This window comes from Neofelis nebulosa, chromosome 15 (assembly GCF_028018385.1).
Source record: "Neofelis nebulosa isolate mNeoNeb1 chromosome 15, mNeoNeb1.pri, whole genome shotgun sequence".
NCBI classification, from domain to species: domain Eukaryota; kingdom Metazoa; phylum Chordata; class Mammalia; order Carnivora; family Felidae; genus Neofelis; species Neofelis nebulosa.
Window position 1 is genome coordinate 46,616,647 of NC_080796.1, and position 21,785 is coordinate 46,638,431.

General features: G+C 54.3%; 1 protein-coding gene across 1 annotated transcript; it reads right to left on the reverse strand.

Moving 5' to 3' along the window:
* Window positions 1–1,557: 1,557 nt before the first annotated feature.
* On the reverse strand, window positions 1,558–14,241 carry TNNI1 (troponin I1, slow skeletal type). The gene is made up of 8 exons (XM_058700490.1): window positions 14,183–14,241; window positions 10,659–10,698; window positions 7,656–7,697; window positions 6,857–6,988; window positions 5,787–5,876; window positions 4,376–4,552; window positions 2,890–2,999; window positions 1,558–1,936 (listed from the first exon to the last, which is right to left on the reverse strand). Exons 4-7 carry the CDS (start codon window positions 6,980–6,982, stop codon window positions 2,892–2,894), a joined length of 501 nt encoding a protein of 166 aa, XP_058556473.1. The 5' UTR covers window positions 6,983–6,988; window positions 7,656–7,697; window positions 10,659–10,698; window positions 14,183–14,241; the 3' UTR covers window positions 1,558–1,936; window positions 2,890–2,891.
* Window positions 14,242–21,785: the final 7,544 nt, after the last annotated feature.

Sequence of the window (21,785 nt, forward strand, 5' to 3'; positions counted from 1 at the left end):
ACCTGGGGCTGGTCTCCTGCCTCTGTAGGGCAGGGTGGAGACCCCAGTCTGCCAGGGCCCCAGGTTAACAGTCGACTGGTGGAACTGATGTTTGGCTTTGGAACTTGGGGCCAGGCTCTCTCAAAGGGCTGAGAAGAGGCAAAGCAAGGAGACCATGCTCTGGACCCAGGCCAGCCGGGAGGAGCCCTCTGAGGCAGGGAAGGGTGGGTTTCTGTGGCTGCCCGGGCACGAAGCCCAACCCCATCCTCTGTGTACAGACCGGCCCCATCAGGTTCTCCAGCTTCGTGTGTTCGTATGAGAGAGACTGGGTGTGTCCACGCCTAAGGCTTTCTGAGTATGGTAGGAGCTGTGCTCTTTGCACACATCTGCCTTTCTGCCTACTGAGCTGGCTGTCGCAAGAACCCCAAGCAGAGTGTTGCCTTCCCTAAACGCATCCCAAGCTGCTGGTCCTTCAAGGGGCTGGCAGGCTGAGCAGATCTGGGTCCGAGGGCCTGCCCCAGGAAGTAGCTGGCCCTGCACTTTGTACTCAGCTTCTGGCATTTGTGGCAGATAATACCCTGGGAGCAGAGGGCAGAACAGGGACTCACAGGGTGGGAGGAAGGGGGACTCCTCAGACAGCTCAGCCTCTCTGGGACCAGGGCTGAATTGATCAAAAAGTCAAAGGGCCCCGGTCGGGGACAGCCACTTTCTTTGTAGGCTTAATTCAGGAGTCACCAGGACAACGCCCTGAAAAGCCAGGCTCTGCTCTACCCAGAACTTTGGTCTCTGTTCCATAGGAGCCACTCTCCTTGGTATGTGGGAGGGCAGCGGGGGAGGCTGTCCCCTCCCCTGATTCCACCCCAGCAGGCTCACACCCCTCATCAGGCTTTGGGTCCAGATATCAGTGGAATGGAGAAAGGACCTCACCTAGAGGGCAGACCACTGGTCGGCCCACCCCGAGGCAACTGGATATGGAGGATATGACCAGTCCAGGAGTGTGAAGAGAAACTGGGAGGAAAGTGGATGAAGGTGGAGGGAGCAGGGATCAGATGTAAAGGGCAGCCCCAGGGATGGCGATGGGGAAGGAGCCACCTAGTGGCCAGACTTAGAACTGTGAGTTGTCCCTCCTGCCTGGGCCAGGGCGCTGAGTAACTCTTGCCCAGGCCTGTAGGACCAGGTAAGGGGTTGAAAGCACCCTGACCTCTCAGCCCAGAATACTCAGGAATATCCAGCAGCTTCCAGGGAGAGATAATGCAGGTTTTCAGAGAAAGGGAACTGTGAAATCAAGCAGGGCAAGGGGCTTTGAATGCAGAAGCCCATTCTGCTGGCTGGAGTCATTAGGCGGGGCTGGGGCTATTCCAGAGGCTAGGGCCTGGGTAATCGGAGTGTCCTGGATGGTGACGGGGTGCTGTTTGATGTCACTGGGGCTGCGCAGAAGGGGTCCCAGAGGGACCTTAGCAGGCAGCCGCCAACTCCTTAGACCTCCATTCGGACCCTGAGCTCATGCCTCGAGCCCAGAACAGCCATCTCTTCAGACTCCCTGTCTTTCCTTTTCTTCTGAGCACTCACAGCCAGAGCTACAGAAATGACCAGAACCCTGGTTTTTAATGGAGAAGCTGTGATGCCTGGGGGCACCCTACATGTCATAGAAGTAGTGGTGGGATGCAGCACGGGGCCAGAGGGAAGATGCTCTCACACCTCTTCCTCCTCAGCTTGGCTGTACCACGGCTGGCCAGGGTCTATACCCTGCTAGGGTGAACTCTTCAGACACTGGTGTGTTTGTCCTCTTGGGTGTCTGTTTAATCCCACTTCCAGAGGAGGGCACTCAGGCTGGAGGGGAGAGGTGGGAGCAGGATGGGATGTTCCGAAATGCAGGGTGGGATGCAGAGAGGCGGGTGAGGCAGGCTGGAGGTAGGAGGGAGAAGCGGAAGCTCAGAGCACAGTGCAGCAAGCCGGCCTGTAGGGACAAAGAGGCAGAAGCCATTTTACAGATTTACCCGCAGGAGATACAGTTCTGGAACTTCTCACCCCTAGCACACCCGGGGCTGGACCACCATCCAGAGGGGCGCCTATGAAGCCTCAGCTTGGCAGCCCAGGGCCCAAGCTCCCTCCCCTCTCCTTTCTGAAGCCCAATCACTGCTCCTCCCCACCTCCTCCTCCACCACTGGTTAATTTCTGCTTCTGGGCTCTTACTTGCACATCAGCCTTCTGACACGCCCTTCTCCTGTATCTACTAACCCTTGCCCATCACTTCCTCAGGGAGCTCAGAGCTCTGGAAAGCCTGCCCTGCCAGGGCTATTTAGCAGACCTCTGCCCTACTGCACATCCCCTTGGCATTCCCATGGGGATTTTATGAGGCCTAACTTTGCTGCTTTCTCCAGCAACTTCCTCAGAGAAGGGGGGGGGGGGGGGGCTCGTCTTCTCTGAATAGAATCCCCCCTGGAACCAGAGACTGTGATTTGGGGTACTTTGCCAGGAGGTATTTTAAAAAGCTTAGATGTTCAGCAAGTCAGAGCTGGGGGCCCCCAGGGATCGTCTCACCCAGTGGCTCTCAAGGTCTTGCAGGAGAATACCCACAGGGCTGGCCCACCCCAGAGTTGCTGATTCAATGGCTCAGGGGTGGGGCCAGATCATTAGCAGGTGGTACTGATACCACTGGTCTGAGGACAACGCTTGGAGAACACTGATCTGCTACAGCCTCCAGTTTTATAGATGAGGGTAACAAACAACGCCCCAAAGCAGAAATGATGTGCCCAAGACCTTAGGTTGCTAGAGCCAGGGCTGATTTGAGCAGAGCTGACTCTCCTCGATGTACCACACTGGGCCCAACCCACCAGCCATCGTTCTGGAGCCCCTGTTATCTGTTAGATTCTGGTGGGCCCAAGAAGAAGGGAGCTGGTCTCTAGGTACCTCTACTGTGAGGTGGGAGACTTGGCGGCATCAAACATCTTCTTCCGGCCTTCCATCCCAGACATGGCTTCCACGTTCTTCCTCCAGTCGCCCACCTCCACGGGCCTCTCCTGTGGGCAGGCCACACACACATCAGAGACTTAGCAGGCCAGAGGGCAGCCAGGCCCTCCAGACATAAAAGAAACTAGGTGCTAGAAAGTCAGACTCCAGGGGCGCTTGGCTGGCTCAGTGGGTTAAGTGTCCAACTTCGGCTCAGGTCATGTTCTCGCAGTCTGTGAGTTCGAGCCCGGTGTCGGGCTCTGTGCCGACAGCTGGAGCCTGTTTCGGATTCTGTGTCTCCCTCTCTCTCTGGCCCCGCCCTGATTGCTCTCTGTCTCTGTCTCTCTCAAAAATAAATAAACATTTAAAAAAAAAAAAAAGAAAAGGAAAGAAAGTCAGACTCCTCGGGGCCCCTGGGTGACTCAGTTGGTTAAGCGCCTGATTCTTGATTTCGGCTCAGGTCATGTCACGGTTCATGGGATCGAGCCCCATGTGGGAGCCCCCGTGTGGAGCCTGCTTGGGATTCTCTCCCTCTCTCTCTGCCCCTCCCCTGCTCACACATGTGCATGCATGCTCTGTCTCCCAAAATAAATAAACACATTGAAACATTAAAAAAAAGAAGGAAAGAAAGTCAGTCTCTTCAAGAAGAGGAAATGCTGACGGCCCTACCCAGCTGGTGAGGTCCAAGGACACATTCAGAGACAGACACATATCAAGCTCCACAGGAAGGAGGAGGCTGTGTCAGCTGGAAGTTCTGGATGATTGGGGCTAGTTCCCACCCCAGTGAACTCACGGCCCAACATTGCCTCCAGACCTACACCAACTTCCTGGTCTGGCGCTCAAGGCAGCTCAAGGCCACCCCTTCTAACCTACCTTCTCATAAATTGGCTCATGTCCCATTTTATCAGCATATTGCCTGGCCATCTCTTCTCTTTATGAAGCTTCTAGGGCCAGAGACCATGTCTTTCATCCGTGTTCCTTCTAGAGCCCATTGATTCTGGGCACATATATTGAGCTCAATCAGCTTTGAGTGATTTGTTCCTGAATGAGTGATTGAACTCAGTTTTCTAATTTCTGTGCTCATGGGTCCTATGACCACAATGATCTGCTGTCTTTTTCCCCAGTAGCGACAGAGGTCACTGTCTCCCTTGTCATCCTAACTCCACATTCTCTTCACACTGGGTAGAGTTTTTACTTTATTGCTTGGTCTGGCTTTCTTCATGTCCCAGTTTCCTCTTCAGATTGAGAGCAGCCTGAGGGAAGGGAGCAAGTCTTCTTTCTTCCAAAACAGAATAAGACTTCATCACTGGTCTCCCAGAGGGTTCTAGAATGTTCTAACAGGCTGCCTGGCCTCCAACAGGAGCTCCTGCCTGAGTCTATGTGATGGAGTGACTGGTAAAGGCTGATGGCACAGGGAGTGAAAGGTTCTGAGAAGAGGGCTCCTCACCTTCTCTGTGTCTTCCTTCTTCACTGACTTCAGGTTGGCCCGCAGATCCATAGACACCTTGTGCTTGGAGCCCAGTAGGGCCCGGAGCATGGCATCAGCTGAGACCCGGACCCGACGCAGTGGTGGACGCTTGAATTTCCCACGGAGGTCCAGTACCTTCAGCTTCAGGTCCTTAATCTGCAGGTGAGAAGAAGCGAGGGTTCACTGGAGAGACTGCGTGCACCCCCAGGGCACCCTTCCTGAGGACCTCAGGAAGGTCCTGAACTTCGACAGTTCCAGCCAAAACCACCCCCCAAATTCTCCAGCTTCCAGGCCAGACCCTCTGGGACACTCAGACCCACTCATCACTTTGCAAATAGCCACAATGTGTTTGTTGACGAATGAATGAAAGAGTAAATGGACAGATAAAGCGCATTAGCCCTCTCTGTCAGGGTAGGGTGAATAGATAGGGCAGTCCCACCAAACTCAGCACAAGTCTGGTTTGGAAGCCCTGTTTCGGGGAGGGGGGGGGCTGCTGCCTCCTATTCCTGTGGCCCCATTTCTGCTTCTAAGTAGCCCCTCCCAGTGAGCCTTCAAAGCAGTTCATTGAGGGCACAGCCTTGGTCCAGTGGGGTGGATGAACTCCACTCCAGGGTGCTATCTCTAGAGGGAATTCTGGGAAGATTAGTGATGCCACAAACCATCATTCCTGATGGGAGAAGTAGGAAGAAACAAAGTGGTGTCCCATCCCACTACGTCCCCTCCTCCCTGTTTGAACAAGCACCCGGGAGCAGCTCACTACAGCATCAGGAGTCCTGCCCTTCTGAGTTCTGCCCCATCACACTGGAGCAGGGTCTGGACTGAGCTAATGCTCCCACGCCCCACACCGAGGGAGCACAGGGCACTGCAGTGGGTGGGCGTGGGGGCGGGGGAGCAGCGACCAGACCTGGTCCCACAATCACCACTGTGTGACCTGGACCAAATTTCTCAGCCTCTCTGAACCTCAGCGTCCCTCTTTGTAACGTGCAGATAATAGCACCTACTTCATCCACGGGGGGGGGGGGGCGTAGGGAGGATCAAAGGGTGCAATGCACATGAAAGCTATTCACAAAGGGAAGATGTTATTAACAAGCATATGATTGTTTGTGTGGGTGAACAAAGAGGGCAGCTCCTCTTAGGCTGAGGAGCCCGTGTGGCCGGTTGGGAGGAAGTTTGTGCTTTTCATCTGTGTGATTATCCTCTCTGCCCATCTCCAGTCCTAGGGGCTGGAGTGGAGAGACCAGAGCTTCCCAAGTGGCCACTTCCCAGACCCTGCAGGAGAAGGGGGACCTACCTAGTCCACGGCTGCAGCACCATTGCTCCCCCACCTGCCCCGGACATTGGACATCGCCCCACCACGCACCCAGCCTGCCCTCTCCTCCTACAGGCTCACCTCCCTGGTGTTGTGGAGGCATTTGGCCTCAATGTCATATCTCTCCTCATCCACCACCTCCACCTTGGCGTGCAGGTCCCGGCAGAGGTCCTGGAGGAAGAAAGGTTAATCAAGCACAAAGAGAAAAGAGGGGACAGGAGCTTTGGGGACCCCAGCCTTTCTTTTCTGCCTCCATGCCCAGCGCCTTTGCAAGATTTACATTCTGGAAAGGACCTGACCATCCCCTTTTCTCTGAGGTTCATGGCTTCTGATAGCTCAGTGTGTAAGCCCTTTGTTTTCCTTTCTGAATGTAACTGTTTTCTTTAAAAAGTTTTCTTATAAAAATCAGTTAATACAATTAAGAAAATTTGAAAACTATGTGTTAAACAAAAAGAACATAATAAAAATAACGAGTGGGGTGCCTGGGTGGCTCAGTCGATTAAATGTCTGATTTTGGCCCAGGTCATGATCTTGTGGTTTGTGGGTTCGAGCCCCGTGTTGGACTCTGCACTGACAGGTCAGAGCCTGGGGCCTGCTTCAGATTCTGTGTCTCTCTCTCTCTCTCTCTGCCCTTCCCCTGCTCTCTCGCTCTCTCTCTCTCTCTCCCCACCCCCTCAAAAACAAACATTTAAAAAATTTTTAAAAATAACGAGTGACGTCACCAGTAGAAGATGACCATTGGTGACATTTTGGTATATTTCCTTCCAGTCTCTTTTCTCTGCAGCCACCGGCATGTAAACAGGTATCAGTGTTTTACAAGCATTAAAAACCTGTTTGCAGGAGAAGGGGAGAAATGGGGCCTCCCAAGATCCCCCCCACTCCCACCCCACTGCACACCTTCCAGGCCCTGGCACTGGTCTGATGTGGGGCCCCAGCCCTGGCCTGGCCCCACCCAAAAAGCTGCTCCTCCCCGCTCTGAGTCTCCCTTCCTGCACTTGTGACATGGGATCTACCAGCACCACCTCCCAGGGGTCTATGAGATGACATGAGACCTTGTAAGGGAAGAGCCACTTGTAAATGAACCGAGCTTGGAGCCAGTGTTAGCTCAGGCTCCTGCCAGCTGGGCCCTGGGGTCAGCCGTGCAGACTCACCTGCAGAGCACTGAGGGACAGGCCACGGGTCTGCAGCGTGGGGATGCGCTCGGCCAGGTAGCGTGCCTTCTCAGCCTCCCGCTCCTCGTGCTCCTGCTCCCAGCACTCCTTGGCCTTGGCCAGCATCAGGCTCTAGATGGGACAGAGCCTCCTGACCCCAGGGCCTGGGGCCGTCGGATTCCCCACATCCTCTCCCTCCGCCCCCCCCCCCCCCCAGCCCCCAGCATCAGGGCCAGAGGGGAAGGCTCTGCTCTTGCCTCTGACTCTACAAGCAACGTGTTCTCATACTGGTCAGGGCGCAGCCCAGGCAGCCCTGGGAGAGTATGAACAAGATAGTCCCACGGGGTGTGCAGGTGTGTGGGCTGGCTGCAGTCAGGACCATGTGAGAGCAAGCACTGAGAGACTGCACGCAGCATTTCTTGGACCCCAGAACTTGTTTTTCCCTCAGTCTCCCTCTTACCCACTTCTGGTCTGTTCTGGGCCACAGAGCTCCAAAGACAGAAACTCTTGCCAAAATAAAGCAAGGCCCTCTGCCTGCCACCAGGGGATTGCCACCCTGAAGCTGGTCACTGCCTCCTCTCAGGAATCTGGGCAGGTGCCAGGACTCCATAGATTCAGGTTCCCTCTCACTGACCACCAGTCTCAGGCAGTGGCTGAGTCCCCTCTGCCCCCTCATCACCCTCACTTTGGCCTCCTTCCTCTTCACTCCCCACGACCCTCCACACCCCCACAGAGTCTGCACCACATGCCTTCCTCCGTCTCCCACTGGATGTCCCCCAGAGCCAGCACGAAGCCTCACCTTCAGCAACAGTTTGCGGGAGGCAGTGATCTTGGGCTTTCTCTGAGGGTGAGAAGGGGAGAGACAGGTGGTGAGGTAGAGGCTGCAAAACCGGAAATGTGGTCTAGGCCAGGATGCGTGCGTGCCAGCCAGGTTCACCATCATTACCCAGAATCCTCGCCATAGGGTCCCTTAACAGGTCCCTCACCTCTGTGACTGAGCCCCTCAAATTCAGAGAATGCTGTAGTCAGCTACCTTGACTTAGAGGCTGAAGCCCCCGCTTTCAATCCTGGTTCTAACGCTGGTGGGAGCCTACGTGGGTCACATGACCTCTGTGGGCACCTCCTTCCTCGTCTGTAAATAAGGATGCTGACACCCACCTTCCTCGGTCCACAGAGTTATTACAGACAGAATGACATTGTGGACGTGCAAATCCTTTGGAAGTTACGAAAGAGAGGCACCTGTTAGTGCTCTACATAATAATGTACCAACACCTTGATGATCTGTTATGTCAGAGGAACAAGCTGTGAATTTCATACGTGAAGAAGTATATCTTTTTAGCCATCACAGCTTTTTTAATGTCAACATCAGCCGTATTCATCTTCCTCAGGTAAAAAACCTCGTTTTCTTGGGGCGCCCGGGTGGCTCAGTCGGTTAAGCGTCCGACTTTGGCTCAAGTCATGATCTCACGGTCCATGAATTCGAGCCCCACGTCAGGCTCTGTGCAGACAGCTCAGAGCCTGGAGCCTGTTTCAGATTCTGTGTCTCCCTCTCTCTCTGCCCCTCCCCCGTTCATGCTCTGTCTCTCTGTCTCAAAAATAAATAAACGTTAAAACAATTTTTTTTTTAAAACCTTATTTTCTTATTAAAAAAATCCTTGATATATTCCTGCCAACTGGACATGTTCTCACAAGTCTTAGCTCTACGGCAGCGTTCCCCTCGGGGGAGGCGAAGGTGAGGCGGGCTGTGCAGTTCCTAACTGATGAGGCTTGAGGCCTCCTGAGCATTTGTATCTCTTCTTGACCACAGGTTGTCGATTCTCCTCATTGTTACCAGCGAGCAGCGTAGACTATACTGCGCTGTGGGCCGGGAGAGCGTAGCTCTGGTTTGTTAGGCTAGCGTGTAAAGTAGAAGTGAGCAGGATTTGCGGGAGAAAATGGGAGAAAAATGACCTTGCATTTTGTGCGTGGAATGTGTGACTTCTAATCCGACTGTCGAGAGCAGTTCTGTTTGTCCCTTCACCTTCTCAAGCGAGGTTTGGGCTGCGTCTCACATTGGTGTGCTCGTGGGAGAAACGGCCCGTGGCTATAGTCACTACCACTCACGGTTTAGACACTGTAATGTACTCGTGGAAACGTTTTGTGGCAATATCGTTCCCCCGCTGTTTGGTGAGCTTATGGGACACCTCGTTGCATCATCAGTCAGTGGTGAGTCACTTTAATACGAGCCTCAGCAAAACTTAGACATGCATATGGTGGGGCGCCGGGGTGGCTCAGTCAGTTAAGTGTCTGATGCTTGATTACAGCTCAAGTCATGCTCTCGCTGTTCGGGAGATGGAACCCCGTATCAGGCTCTGCCCTCACAACGCAGAGCCTGCTTGGGATTCTCTCTCTCTCCCTCTTTCTCTGCCCTTCCCCTGCTCTTGCTCTCTCTCTCTTAAAATAAATAAATAAACATTAAAAAGAAAAAAAGAAATTCATATGGCTATTGAAAAATGGTGTACTGAGAATCTCATTGAGAATCTCTGTGCCAAATGCCCCCTCCATCGGTGCTGCTAATTCCCACCCTTGCCAGTTCAGAGTCCACAGCCCTATCCCTGAAGTTCCTAACCCAGGGCTGAATACACAGGCTGTGTTCTCAGCAGCCTGATAAATCCGGATTGTTCCAGAGTTACCTAAGACCTGAGGGGAGTGGAAGGACATCTCTGTGCTCCTCCCTCAATGTTTGGTCACCGGGCAGGGGTAGAATAGCCCAATGATGATGCCTTGTTACTCTTCAAATATGGCTTTGCATAGGACCAGCTCTGCAAAAAACAAGATGGTCCCCCAGGGCTGGACAAGTGAGCAGAACAAGTGAGGAAGAACTTGCTCCGTGCTCGGCGAGGGTGCACAGCAAGGAATGGGTGCGGAATCACCCCCAGCTGTGCCGTGGCCCTAGCTAGCCCCAGGACGACCTTCCAGGGAGATTGTGCACCGGGGCACCACCCTGGGCCCAAAGAAGCCGCTGCCCAGAATCTTCACCCAAGATTTCTATTCTCCGGGGACTTTCTTAGCCACTGGCCACCCGCCCCGCCCCCCGCCCCCTGCCACACACACTGCTTATGCCACCTTTACCAGTCTCAAGACCTAACCAAAACAAAGATACCCCAAATCTCACTTACCTCACTTCAGGCATCCACCACAGGAAGGACAGGAGAGAACAGAAGACAGAGCGTGAACCATTCATATTACATATGCAACAGCAGAGCCATGTAGACAAGCTTGGACAGGGGTGGTGTGGTGACAATCACACACCGGAAGGAAATCAGGCATCAGGCAAGGGGACCAGCAGAACGGAATAAAAATCCAATGGCTCCCTGGGCTACTGGAGGTTCTCGCGGGGAGATACTAGTCATTGTAAGCCAGGGAGGAGGGGTGGAAGTTCAGGGAAGCCTCAACACAGGGTTCCAGCAACGTGAAACCTTCTGTCTCTGGCTTTGTGGGCAAATTTCCAATGCTTTGTTCATCTGTTGGGCCAACGTCAAATCATGGCCTGGCACATGCAATTCATCTGATCGGTGCAGAGACAAACTCTGAAACAGGCCTCAAAGCTCTCCCCTAAGCAACCTGGAGCATGAGTTCTGCTCAAAGGCTAGGACGATGCACAGTAACACTGGGGACCCAGGCACTCAGGACTGGTTCTGCTTTAGAATCTGATCTCCTGGGGAACTGCTTCAGGGGTTGGACAGATGGCGCCTCAACTATGGGGCTGAAATCTGTAGCAATGGGCCTTGCTTTCCCGGAGTCTCAGTGGGGGCGGGGCTACTTACACTTCAGGCATGGTGGTGGCGGTGGGGGGGCAGCACCTACGGGCACAAAGCAATCATCAGTGTGGGAAAGTTACGACTGCTGCCTCCCAACCCAGCTGAGCCTTGGGGCTGTGTCAGCAGCCCAGCCTGGGAGTGTCCGACAACAGGAAGAAGAAACCAGACATAATGGATTCCAACAGGTCAGAATAGGATGAATACTTGTCCATTTATTCTTTATTTCATTCATTCATTCATTCATTCGTTCATTCATTCACTCGTCCACTTACTCATTCACTCACAAGAGAGAGAAGTCTTAGAAGAGCAAAGAAGCGATATCAGAACCCAAAGTGGCTCTGTTGGCCGGTCATGTAGGGCGGGGATCGGCAAATTACAGTCCACAGGCCAAATCTGGCCCCCAAACTCTTTTTGCTTAAAGGGTTGGAAAATAAAGAATATGCAACAGAAAGTTTTGTGACCTGCAGAGCCTAACATACTTATTATCAAGCCCTTTCCAGAAAAAGTTTACCAACCCCTGTGGGGAACAGAATGGAATCCATGGAACTCTGTTTGAAGAGTGAGGTCACGGGGCCCTAAACAACGTGCTGAGTTGAGAGTCTGTCCTGTGGATGAGCGTGGGCATGAAGTTCTCAGAGAGGGGAAGAGTCTGAAAGATGAGTGGCACCGAGTGAAGACGGAATACAGGTAGCCGCCATAGAGCACAACTCCAGAGGGCGCTGTTGCCATTGTGCAATGTAATTGGGCCCGGGCATGCTACTCCCATAGAGGGCAGTGCAACCTGCACCCCTGGGGTAGGGCGGCGAGGGGGCCCTGGAGGGGGTCAAGCCAGGAGGCAGGGCAGATCCTGTGTTCTACTCTGTTCTTTATCCTGACCCTCTCCAGGCCAGTTTTCCCCTCTGCAGAAATCGAGGTTAGATAAATTGTCCACTTAAAAAAGCCTTTAAAGCCTTCGTTCAAACCAAATTTTACTTGGAAGGGACACAAATGTAATCAATAAGAGTAAACGGCCCAGGTTGAAGCGGGTTACGTAGGAGCCCCAAGGCCTTCTTGAGGACCTCTGACTGTGCAGCACAGTTTGAAGCTCCTTGACTGGGCTATCCTGGGGCTCCCTTCAGTCCCAACAGTTGGGGGACCCAGGCCAAGAAGGGGGTCCTCAAGGCTACACGAGGGGGATACTCCAAAGCCAGACCTGACTCACCATCTTGCCTGGGCCTGGACAAAGAGCATTCCAGTAGAGGGTGGGGATTGTGCAAAACATCGGGGAAAGAAGGGCAACTTGGGTGGGAGCAGGTGTGCAAGGCAGGACAGGAATCCCGAGCTGGGTTGTGAAGTGAGGAGGAAACCGGCGTGTGTGCATCGGGGGCCGTGGAGCACAGGATCGGGAGTTCGAATCTGGTCCAAGAACCTGGTTTGGTAGGGGGCAGGGCAAAATCTAAAGGACACTTGGAAAGTAGCTACCAGTAACTTCATTCCAGAGCCACCTTCTGGCTCTGCCTTAATTCTCTCCTTTCCCTTTGTGCCCACGAAGCCCCCTCCCCCACCCCACGAGTGGGACTTGGCCACCTGTCCTGAAACTCCCCACCCTGTCAGAAAGCCCTCTGGGCCCCCCACCTCTGCCCCTGCTGCCTGGGGAGGGTGAGGCCTAGGGTGGAGGAGGGGGAAAGGGAGTGTGACCCCAGAGTCTCAGCTGTCACCCTGGGGCACAGAGGGAGAGGTAGGAGCCAATCCATAAATTCCAGAGATATTTGGCTGAAATTAGATTTTATCACCAGCTGTTTATTCTGAGGGCTCCTCTCCTCTGAAGACTCCCGAGGAAGTCCAAAAAGAAACACTAGCTGGTAAAGAAACACCTCCAGGTCTGTCCATCCATCATCATTGCCTCCCATAATGCCAGTCTGCAGAGGGCACCAGGTCTCAGCTGAGTAGGGATGTGGCTCACCCTTGGTGGGCATCTGGCCATGTTCACACCTCCCTCAGACAGCCCCACTGTCACCAGCATGGGGCCTTACTTGCCCAGGCCAGTCCGGGCCCCCTGCCAAGCTCCAGGGTCTGCCCCCTCTCCCCCCCTGCTGCCCAGCTTGCCCCATTGACGAATGCCAGGCCAAGGGGTCCCCAGCCTGTGCTCTGATACCCACCAGACGGGACCCCTTGACAGGTCCTACGGGAGACAAGCAGAAACCTGATAAGCAGAGTCAGGATGCAGATAGCAGCAGCAAATGTGAGGCTGGAGAGCCAGCATTCCTTCACCCCCACAAGTAGCAAGCAAGGAGATAATTAGAAAATCCACCGCTGGAAGGAGGGAGGGAGCAAAAGATGGCCAGGGGTTGACTCGGAGCTGAGCTTCCCTTTCCCTGAGGCCCCGTGGGGTGGGACAGGAATATCAACTAGACTATGAGGCTGAGTGTGTGAGCGTCTGTGTAAGTCTAAGCGTATAAGTGATTGTGTGTGTCTTTAGGGACGGGACCGATCCCTTTGCACGCCTGATCATCAGGGACACAAGTTTCTGGTTAGGCTCATGTGCTTCCCTCTGCTCCCCATTCCCTGACCTTGGACCCCAGTTCAAGGGCACCCCAGTCCTCTTTGACTATTAGCAAGCATCGTTACTCCCACACCCCCATCTTGAGCTCTTAACAGGAAAGCCTAATCTCAAGACAGCTGTGGGACAGTCTCCCAAACCCGGTGGCTGGTGGTGCCTTTAGCCCTCACCCCACCCCCAGCCACGGATCCAAATAGAAGGAGCCCTCTGTTATGCGTTCAGACTCTCATGCCCCAATCCCAAATGCTGTCACCATTGGCCTTCCCTTCTAGAGCCCCCCTACCCCCAACTACTTCCACTCCTCAGAGCCAGGAGCAGTGGACAGGGGTGGGGCCCTCGCCAAGCAGTGTTGGCAGTCTGCCCTCACCTCTTCTTGCCCTACTCTACAGACAGGTGGGCAAAGGGAACTGAGCATGTCCCTCAAAGACAAAGAACAAAGAGACAAGATGGTTTCCTCAGTCAGCAGAGGCTGGGGTCCCGTGTTCCAGGCTCGCCCAGAGCTCCACACACCGGAGTACCTTCTTTCTTTTCTGCTGCAGGCATTGCCTACTTGTATTGCTCACCAGGCTCCTCCTAAACCTCCAAATGCAGCTTTGCCACCCCTGTTCCCTGATTCCCAATGCCACCCCCTTCCCCTCGGTGCCCTCTCCCTCCTGGGGCCCGCTGGACGGCCTGGTGTGAAACAGAATCCGCTAGGCTCTGCCCTGGGACCCCTTGAGCAACCTTGTGGGAAATTCTGCTCTTGGCTCTAGCCTTAAAATGGGCAGGGGGGATTTTACCTCCAATCACAGTTTTACAGGAGAGATGTCATTGCACAGGATGAAACCCTGTGGGAGCATTTGGGGGCCGTTCCACCAGCCAACCCAGTTGCACAAGCAAGACATGTCTCCCTCCATCCCCAGGCCCTGGGTGTCTCCTGAAATTCAAGCCCCAGTTTTTCTCTCTGGGCTCGACGTCGATCCAAAGTTCAGGGCTGCAGACACTTACCTCGTTCGGTCTCTGTGAGCTGGGCTGGCCCGTGTCTCGCTGTGGACCGCAGACTGTGAGGGGCAGAGCAGAGGGGAGGCTATGAAAACTATGAGCGACAGCAACTGGCCAGTAAAAATAGAACAGACACGCTGCCCCTCCTCCCACCCCCTCCCACCACACACACACCCCTCACAGAGCAGACACACGCCGCAGCGCACACATCAGGCACACGCTGAAGACACGCATGTACAGGCTCAGGAGTGCACCCAGATCCTGCGCACACAGAGGTGACCAGCTGAGTAAAACCAGCACCCACCTAGGGGGACGCAAGCCGAAGAAGGGAGAGAATGAGTGGCCAGACTAGATGAGGCACTGAGCAGCGAGGAGACTATAGCAGAGCAAGGGGCTCTGGTGGGGGGCAGGGTGCCAGGAGGCCTGGGGGGGGGGGGGGGATGAGCAGGGGTGGGGGAGGGGAACTGTCTCGCTGACCTACATCTCTCACAGGGAAATGTGGAGATCACACTTCTGGAGCCCATGCTCCAAAAGCCTAAGAGGGCTAAAGACTGGATTTGGGGGCTCTTGTGTGGCTCTGGTACACGTGCCCGAGGAGGATGCCTGGGCTTGGGGGTGATGTAAGGGGTGACGTAAACAGCGTGGCAGGCGGAATCCAATGAGCGTTCCTGGGACTGAGCTGAGGTGGCAGGAGCAGCGGGGCCCGCGCTTCCAGCATATGGAAGTCTGAGGGTCCGCAGATGCTCTGCACCCCTCTCCAAGCGGGTTTCCAGGAATCCAGTTTTCCTGGGTTCCAAATGGCTCCCCTCAACCCATGCCTGGAACTCAGACTCACTCACCTTCTCCCCTGCCTTACCCTCTGTCTCCAGAGTCCAGGGGGCTGGTGCCATAGAGGTTGCACCTGTTTACTGGGTATTTTTAGGACAGTTGATGAACACATAATACCCACCCTATAGTCAGAGAAAGACAATGCCTACTATGTTAATCCTGTGGCTATTATTGTCGGTCATCTCCTGGGCTAGGATCCCAGGCCGGGACAGGACAAGCAGGATACTGACCCCTCTTGCAGGCCAGCGAGAGCCTCACACGTGGCAGGAAGTTAGGGAGCTCTACCATGCTCCATGTTTGGTGGGGGAGAGAGCTGGTGAACAGGAGTATCCTAAGGAGACACACCCACAGAGTCTACAGAGGGGTGAAAGGCTCCGCCCTCTGGACATTGCCATTCTGGTGCCCAACAGAGGCTGCTCTAATTCAGCTCTGGTCAGGTCAATTGGGAAAGTCCCCATGCTGGAATGCTACCAAGAGAGAAGGGACAGGGTCTAGAAAGTCATAGGGGTTGGGGGCATGGGACTCTGAGTGGAGGGGCTAGAATGGAAAATAAGGGCAGGTATCAGCCAAGGAGCAGCTGGAGGTCAGAGAAGTGATTTGAAGGCTGGGATGAGTCTACTGGAGTTTATTGCATTGGCTTATTATGTTTGTAAATTATCCAAGAACTTTCTCTTTCTTTTTTTTTTTTTTGTACATTAAAAAAAAATGTTTATTTTTGAGAAAGAGACAGACAGACAGAATGTGAGCAGGGGAGGGACAGAGAGCGAGGGAGACACAGAATCTGAAGCAGGCTCCAGGTTCTGAACTGTCAGCACAGAGCCCGACGTGCGGATCGAACTCACAAACTGTGAGATCATGACCTTAGCCGAAGTTGGTCGCTTAACCGACTGAGCTACCCAGGCACGCCCCTATCCAAGAACTTTCTTACAAGAACTTAAGACACACCCCCAAAAATGAATTATCTGCATGGATTATTCTGCTTTTTGGGAAGGAAAAACAAAGAAAACAGATTGACGAATGGAAGAACAAAAGAGGGTCTTCAGGGACCACGATGAATCATGGACTCTGGGGTGTTATCATCCTCAGTCCCTGTGAGACAGAGTGGGGCCGGGATACCACATCCCGGACCCCAGCATCCTGAATGCTTCGACACCATTCCTCCACGCCATGTGGTCCAGCTCTCCGCCCTCAGGTCCACCCCAACCTGTCAGCTTCTCTAGGGCCTCTTTCCTGCTGTGTGTTCACAGGTGGCCTTCAAAAATGGGACTGTTATGCTCTATTGTCCTGGCACCTGTCCCAGTCTTCCTTTGTGTGTGGACCACTCCGGAGGCCTCTGCCTCCAGAGCCCGCCTGCAAGGCTGGCGATCTCTGGCTAGGAGCTGCCCACACCCAGCTGAGGGGCCAGTGCTGGATGGCATAGGCCCTGGGTCCCACCTTCTGCCCCTGCCAATGTGCCTCTGCAGCCTTTCTCCTGCCCTCCTTGCTTATTGTCACCCTCATGAACGGTCACCCCCTTCTCAGTGTATATCTGCCCAGGGGCCAGGTCGCCCACCTGCCATTCTGCCTGTGGAGCAGAAGCAGCCATCCTAGGAGCTCTGAGGCCATGTCTGACACAGACACTCACCTGGTAGGGAGGACCTTCCTCAAACACAGAGAAAGAAACAGTCCTCCTGGCCCCACGGGAGCCCCAGGCAGAACTCCCCATGGTAGGCTGAATGGTGGCCCCTCAAAGTTGCCCATGTACTAATGAAAAAGATGTGAATCTTTCACCTTATATGGCAAAAAGTACTTTGCAAATCTGGTAAAATTAAAGAGTTGAAGATGGAGAATTATCCTGGATTATCCACGTGGGCCCAATCTAATCACATGGGTCCTTATTAGACTGAGGCATTAGGATCAGGCTCAGTAGTAGGACACCTGAAGAAGGAAGAAAGATCAAAAAAGAAGAGACTATGCTGCTGGCTTTGAAGACGAAAGACATGACCATGAGTCAAGGAATGCAGGCAGCCTCTAACCGCTGGAAAAGTCAAGGAAACAGATTCTCACCTCCAAGCCTCAAGAGGGAAGCAGGCTGGCTGACACCTTCTCTGTTAGATCAGCGAGACTGATTTTGAACTTCTGCCCTCCAGAAGTATAAGACAATAAACTTGTGTTATTTTGAATCACTAAAGCTGTGGCAATTTGTGATAGCAACAATAAGAAACTAATATACTCTGTAATGCCTTCCTGGGCCCCAGGACTTCATGGTTCAGGGCATGTGCTTGGGGCATGCCAGAAAAGCCGTGGGCTTGGGGGGATGAGGGGCTCCGTGAGAAGAATAAGCCCAGGTCCAGTGTCATCTGGGCATGACAGCCTGGAACAGACCCTCACACATTCCTGGCCAGCCCATAAGGGCCTGGTCTTCTCAGAGGTCAGCTCTGAACTTGCTCAGAAGTTCACAGGATGTCAGAGCAGGAAGATTGTCCAGTGCAATCACTGTGCCCTTGAGGAAACAGAGGCCCAGAGAGAAGGGGTCACATGGTGAGCGGGCCAGGTCTCCTAACGGCCAGCCCAGTGCTCCTGTCACGTTGCACTTAAAGCATGTCTGTCCCCTTGAGTATACCCCAGTCCTCATCCCACCATCCCTCCTTTTAACTCTAATATAACCCTGGCCCCACCCTTGACCCTAACATTCGCCAGAGGCCCGTAAGTGCCCTCAACTCACATTGGGCAGGTATGTGGCTTCTACAGCCAGGCCTGGCCTTCATTTCAGGCCTTCTCCTGGCCGCTCGGAGGTCCATGTGAGCTGAAGAACCCACCATCTGGCCGCACCTGGAGGCCCCAGCCCTAACCTGCCAGGACCTTCATCTTCTTGCTCTCTGTTCTCTCATTTGGTCTCCAGAGGTAGCCCTTGCCCTCCTGTGATCCATTCTGTGACCAGTTTTTTTTTTTTTTTTTTTTTAATTTTTTTTTTTCAACGTTTTTATTTATTTTTGGGACAGAGAGAGACAGAGCATGAACGGGGGAGGGGCAGAGAGAGAGGGAGACACAGAATCGGAAATAGGCTCCAGGCTCCGAGCCATCAGCCCAGAGCCCGACGCGGGGCTCGAACTCACGGACCGCGAGATCGTGACCTGGCTGAAGTCGGACGCTTAACCGACTGCGCCACCCAGGCGCCCCTGTGACCAGTTTTGTGAGACATGCTCAGCCTGATCTTGTTCACGTACTTTGTCCAGCTTCTATACTGAGCCGGTGAGTCTAGCCTTGGCCCTCCCACCCCGACATTCACATAATGCCGCTGCAGGCCTTTTAGACTGGAACCCCCTGTAGGGTCACTGCGACAGACCCAGCTGCAGTGTCCTCTCTGAACCTCGGCTTCCTCATTCGGAAACTGACTTTACGGTGCACAGTGACCTAAGGGTGAGCTTGGCTTCCACGGGGACTCCGCTTCCCTAGGGTGAAGCTGATGGCCTTCGCTTAGCCTCTTTTTAAAGTTCAGGGACAGGGGCGCCTGGGTGGCTCAGTCGGTTGAGCGACCGACTTCGGCTCAGGTCATGATCTCACGGTTTGTGAGTTCAAGCCCCAGGTCGGGCTCTGTGCTGACAGCTCAGAGCCTGGAGCCTGCTTCTGATTCTGTGTCCCCCTCTCTCTCTGTCCCTCCCCTGCTCATGCTCTGTCTCTGTCTCAGAAATAAATAAATATTAAAAAATAAAATAAATAAATAAAGTTCAGGGACAGTCTGAGGTAGCCTTGACCAGAAGCTGGGCCCATGTGGTCCGTGCCCTCTCAGATCTCCCAAGAGGTCCAAGTTCAATGGAAAAGAAAACAGTTGCTGGAGGAGAGGGAATGGGAGTCAGGACTCGCCAGATCTAGGGAGAAAGGGGCCAACCCAAGAAGAGGGAGCAGTTGGGGGTAGGTGAGGTGACAGGAGAAGACCAGGAGGGGATTCCAGCCTCTGGTCCCATGGGCTCCCAACGTCCCAGGGCTTGGGAGGACACAGGGCGAGGAAGGAAGTGTCTGGCCAGCGGAGCTAAGCCTTGTAAGGCCGTGGGTTGTGGAGTCAGGGCCCCATCCCCTCAGTGGCGACACCTGTCAGCCCGACTGCCCTGGCATTGTCTGGGAAGCTAGGAGCCCAAATTAGCAAGTGACAAGGCTCAGCGCCTCTGCCTTCCAGGCAGCCCTGCCCCCGCATGCCCTCCCCCACACTGCTCAACCGTCACTGAGGTGACAGCTAGCCCCCTCCCCGCCTCCTCCACCCACCCCATCTTAAGCCAGGGCTGGGTTTCCGGTGGCTGAGTTCTTAGAGAATGCAAGGCTGGGGGCTGAGAAGGCGCCAGAGCAGAAGGAACAAAGAATCATAAGAGTAATCACCCCTCAATTTTCTGCCACACATTAACCTCACCATCAAGGCCTGTGGCATTAGAGACATAGCCTAGTACAGGGAACCCACACACAACTCCCTAGTAACGCTCATTAGTATGACTTAAGCCATTTTGCCCTTCCCAGCCTCTATGTCATTATCTGTAAAATGGGATAATAATAGCGCCTACCGCAGAGGGTTGCTGGGAGGCCTCAATGAGGTAACGGGTCTGGAGGGCTTTGCAAATGTCTGGCACAAAGCAAATGCCCCACAAATGTTAGCTCTCAGTATATTCTCATTGAAGGTTCAAGGTAACATTCGGAGGTAGGTACTATTATTAACTCCGTTTTAGCCATGAGGAAACTGGGGACTCAGAATGGTTAAGCAAATCACCCAAGGTCCCACAGCAAGGAAGAGGCAGAGCTGAGACCTCTCTTTGCTCCTTACCCAGGCCTAACCCTGCCATCTGGCAGGGTAAGTGCTTAATAAGTTAGGAGCCATGCTTATACTCAGCCAGCGTGATGGCTTCTACCAGGAATTTGGAATGAACCAGGCTTGGGGCCCCCAAAGCCCCATAGAATTCATCGTAACGTTCAAAACCGTTAAATGAAGCTTTGATTCCCTCTTCTCTCTCTACCTAATTGTAAGCGGTCTGGCTGTGCAGCAACAGATGGCATTAGCCACTATTTCCAGTGCTGTGAAACCGTAAGGAGGAGGCTCTTTCCTTCCCTCCGCTCCAGGAAGGCCTGCCTGGGGCCAGGCATGGGAGCAGCACAGTTGGGCGAGCGGAAGCTGGGGAGAGGCCTCGCTGGGAGAGGCCCAGCAGCCTCCAGCACTGAGCAGAGAGGGGGCTGACCTCCAGCTCAACGACTGGTGTTCCTCTCGCCCTCTCCTCCACAGCTCTGCACCTACCCCACCACCTTCCCACACCTCTGACTGCCTCCCACACCCCTGCCCAAACCTACTGTGTCCTCCCTTCAGCACCCTTCTCTTCCAGCTCAGCATTGCCACCCTGAGTCCTCCTCAGCCCCTCTGCTCAGTTCTCCTATCAGCCCAGGGCTGCGATGGAGGAGGGGGACAAAAGGCCACGCCCATTCCCACCCCAGACCTCGGGTATGTTGCCAGCTAAGCCTTCCACCCAAGAGCCTGGGGCCGGCCCTGGCCTTGACAGGTCCCTGAAAAACGGGCTGCTGCTCCAGAAATCCCATAATAGGCAGGTGGAGTTTGGGGCTGACTCTGTGGGGTTGGGAGGGGAAGTGGGGGACAGAGGCGGAGAGCGAGCTAGCAAAGCAGGGGTGGACCCCACTCGAGAAACAAATTCTTTTCACACTGGCATGTGAGCAGTCAGCGAGGCTGGAACCGGGAAGCCAGCTCACTGTGTCTCTCTCCCAATTCTGCCTCCCCCTCCCCCTGTCCACCCCCCCCCCCATTAGCCCTCAGCACCGTCTCCAGCTGGGCCTGTCCTGCCCCCCGATTCCCAGCTTGCCCGCACCTCCATCCTGGCCACGTGAGTCCATTCCTGCCTCCGAGCCCGCATTCCATGGGTTTCCGCCTCTGCACCTTTGGGCTCGCAGCCTTCCAAAGCAGAAACCTTGCTCCCTTCTGCTTTCACTCAGTTGGTGGAGTCCCTGCTGGGAGCCACCTCCTCCCGGAGGCCTTCCCAGGTTCTAGGTACCTCTCCCGCACGGGACTTCCTGTTAGTGCAGCTGCCTTGGTTCTAGGCATTGCTTCACTTCTCTTCCAGGTGTATCGTTTCCCTCCCTGCTGAGAAAGTTGTCTGGGGACGGGGGCAGGTGATGGGGCTCCGACTAAGCGGGTGTCAGCGGGCCTCTGCTAGCCCCGTGGTTTTCAACTTTTACAGTGCATCAGATTCCCCTGCAGGCTTGGTAAGACGCAGATTCCGGGCCCCACCCCCAGAGTTTCTGAGTCAGCGGGTCTTGGGTAGAGCCTGGAAATTAGCATTTCTAACAAGTTCTTGGGTGATGCTGATACTGCTGGTCTAGAGACCATACTTTTAAGAACTACTATAGTTATACGGATTAGCAAAGGCACCCACTCTGGGCAGACACAACCCTCTGGGTCAATGGCTCGACTCCAACCTGTGCCACCCCTCAGCAGAGCCCTTCACACAAGGCATGGCCCAGAATTGCCCTGCCCTGCCTCCTGCCTTTGCCCTAGTCCCCACCATGCTCCAGACCCAGAGGACTCTAGAGGTCCCACACAGCTGCCGTCTATTCATCATTCGTCTATTCATGATGGAGGCCCCTGGGTCCCAGGCACTGGGGATACCGTAATAAGCCTCGGATCCTACCCCCACCACGGCCTGGGCCTGGCAGAGCCAGTCTTGGGCTCCTGGACACAAGTTTCCTGTGTGCTGGTCCTCTCTCACTGCTTTCCCTCTATTCCTTCTTCCCATGCTGCAGAAGACATTATTTTCTTCTT

Excerpts from the sequence above, each read along its gene's own strand:
- TNNI1 (XM_058700490.1), bottom strand. The coding sequence starts at position 6,982 with ATGCTGGCCAAGGCCAAGGAGTGCTGGGAGCAGGAGCACGAGGAGCGG. Across the intron at positions 4,553-5,786 it reads GCCTCCACAACACCAGGGAG|ATTAAGGACCTGAAGCTGAA; the intron begins GTGAGCCTGTAG and ends TCTCACCTGCAG. Across the intron at positions 3,000-4,375 it reads AGAAGGAAGACACAGAGAAG|GAGAGGCCCGTGGAGGTGGG; the intron begins GTGAGGAGCCCT and ends GCCTGCCCACAG.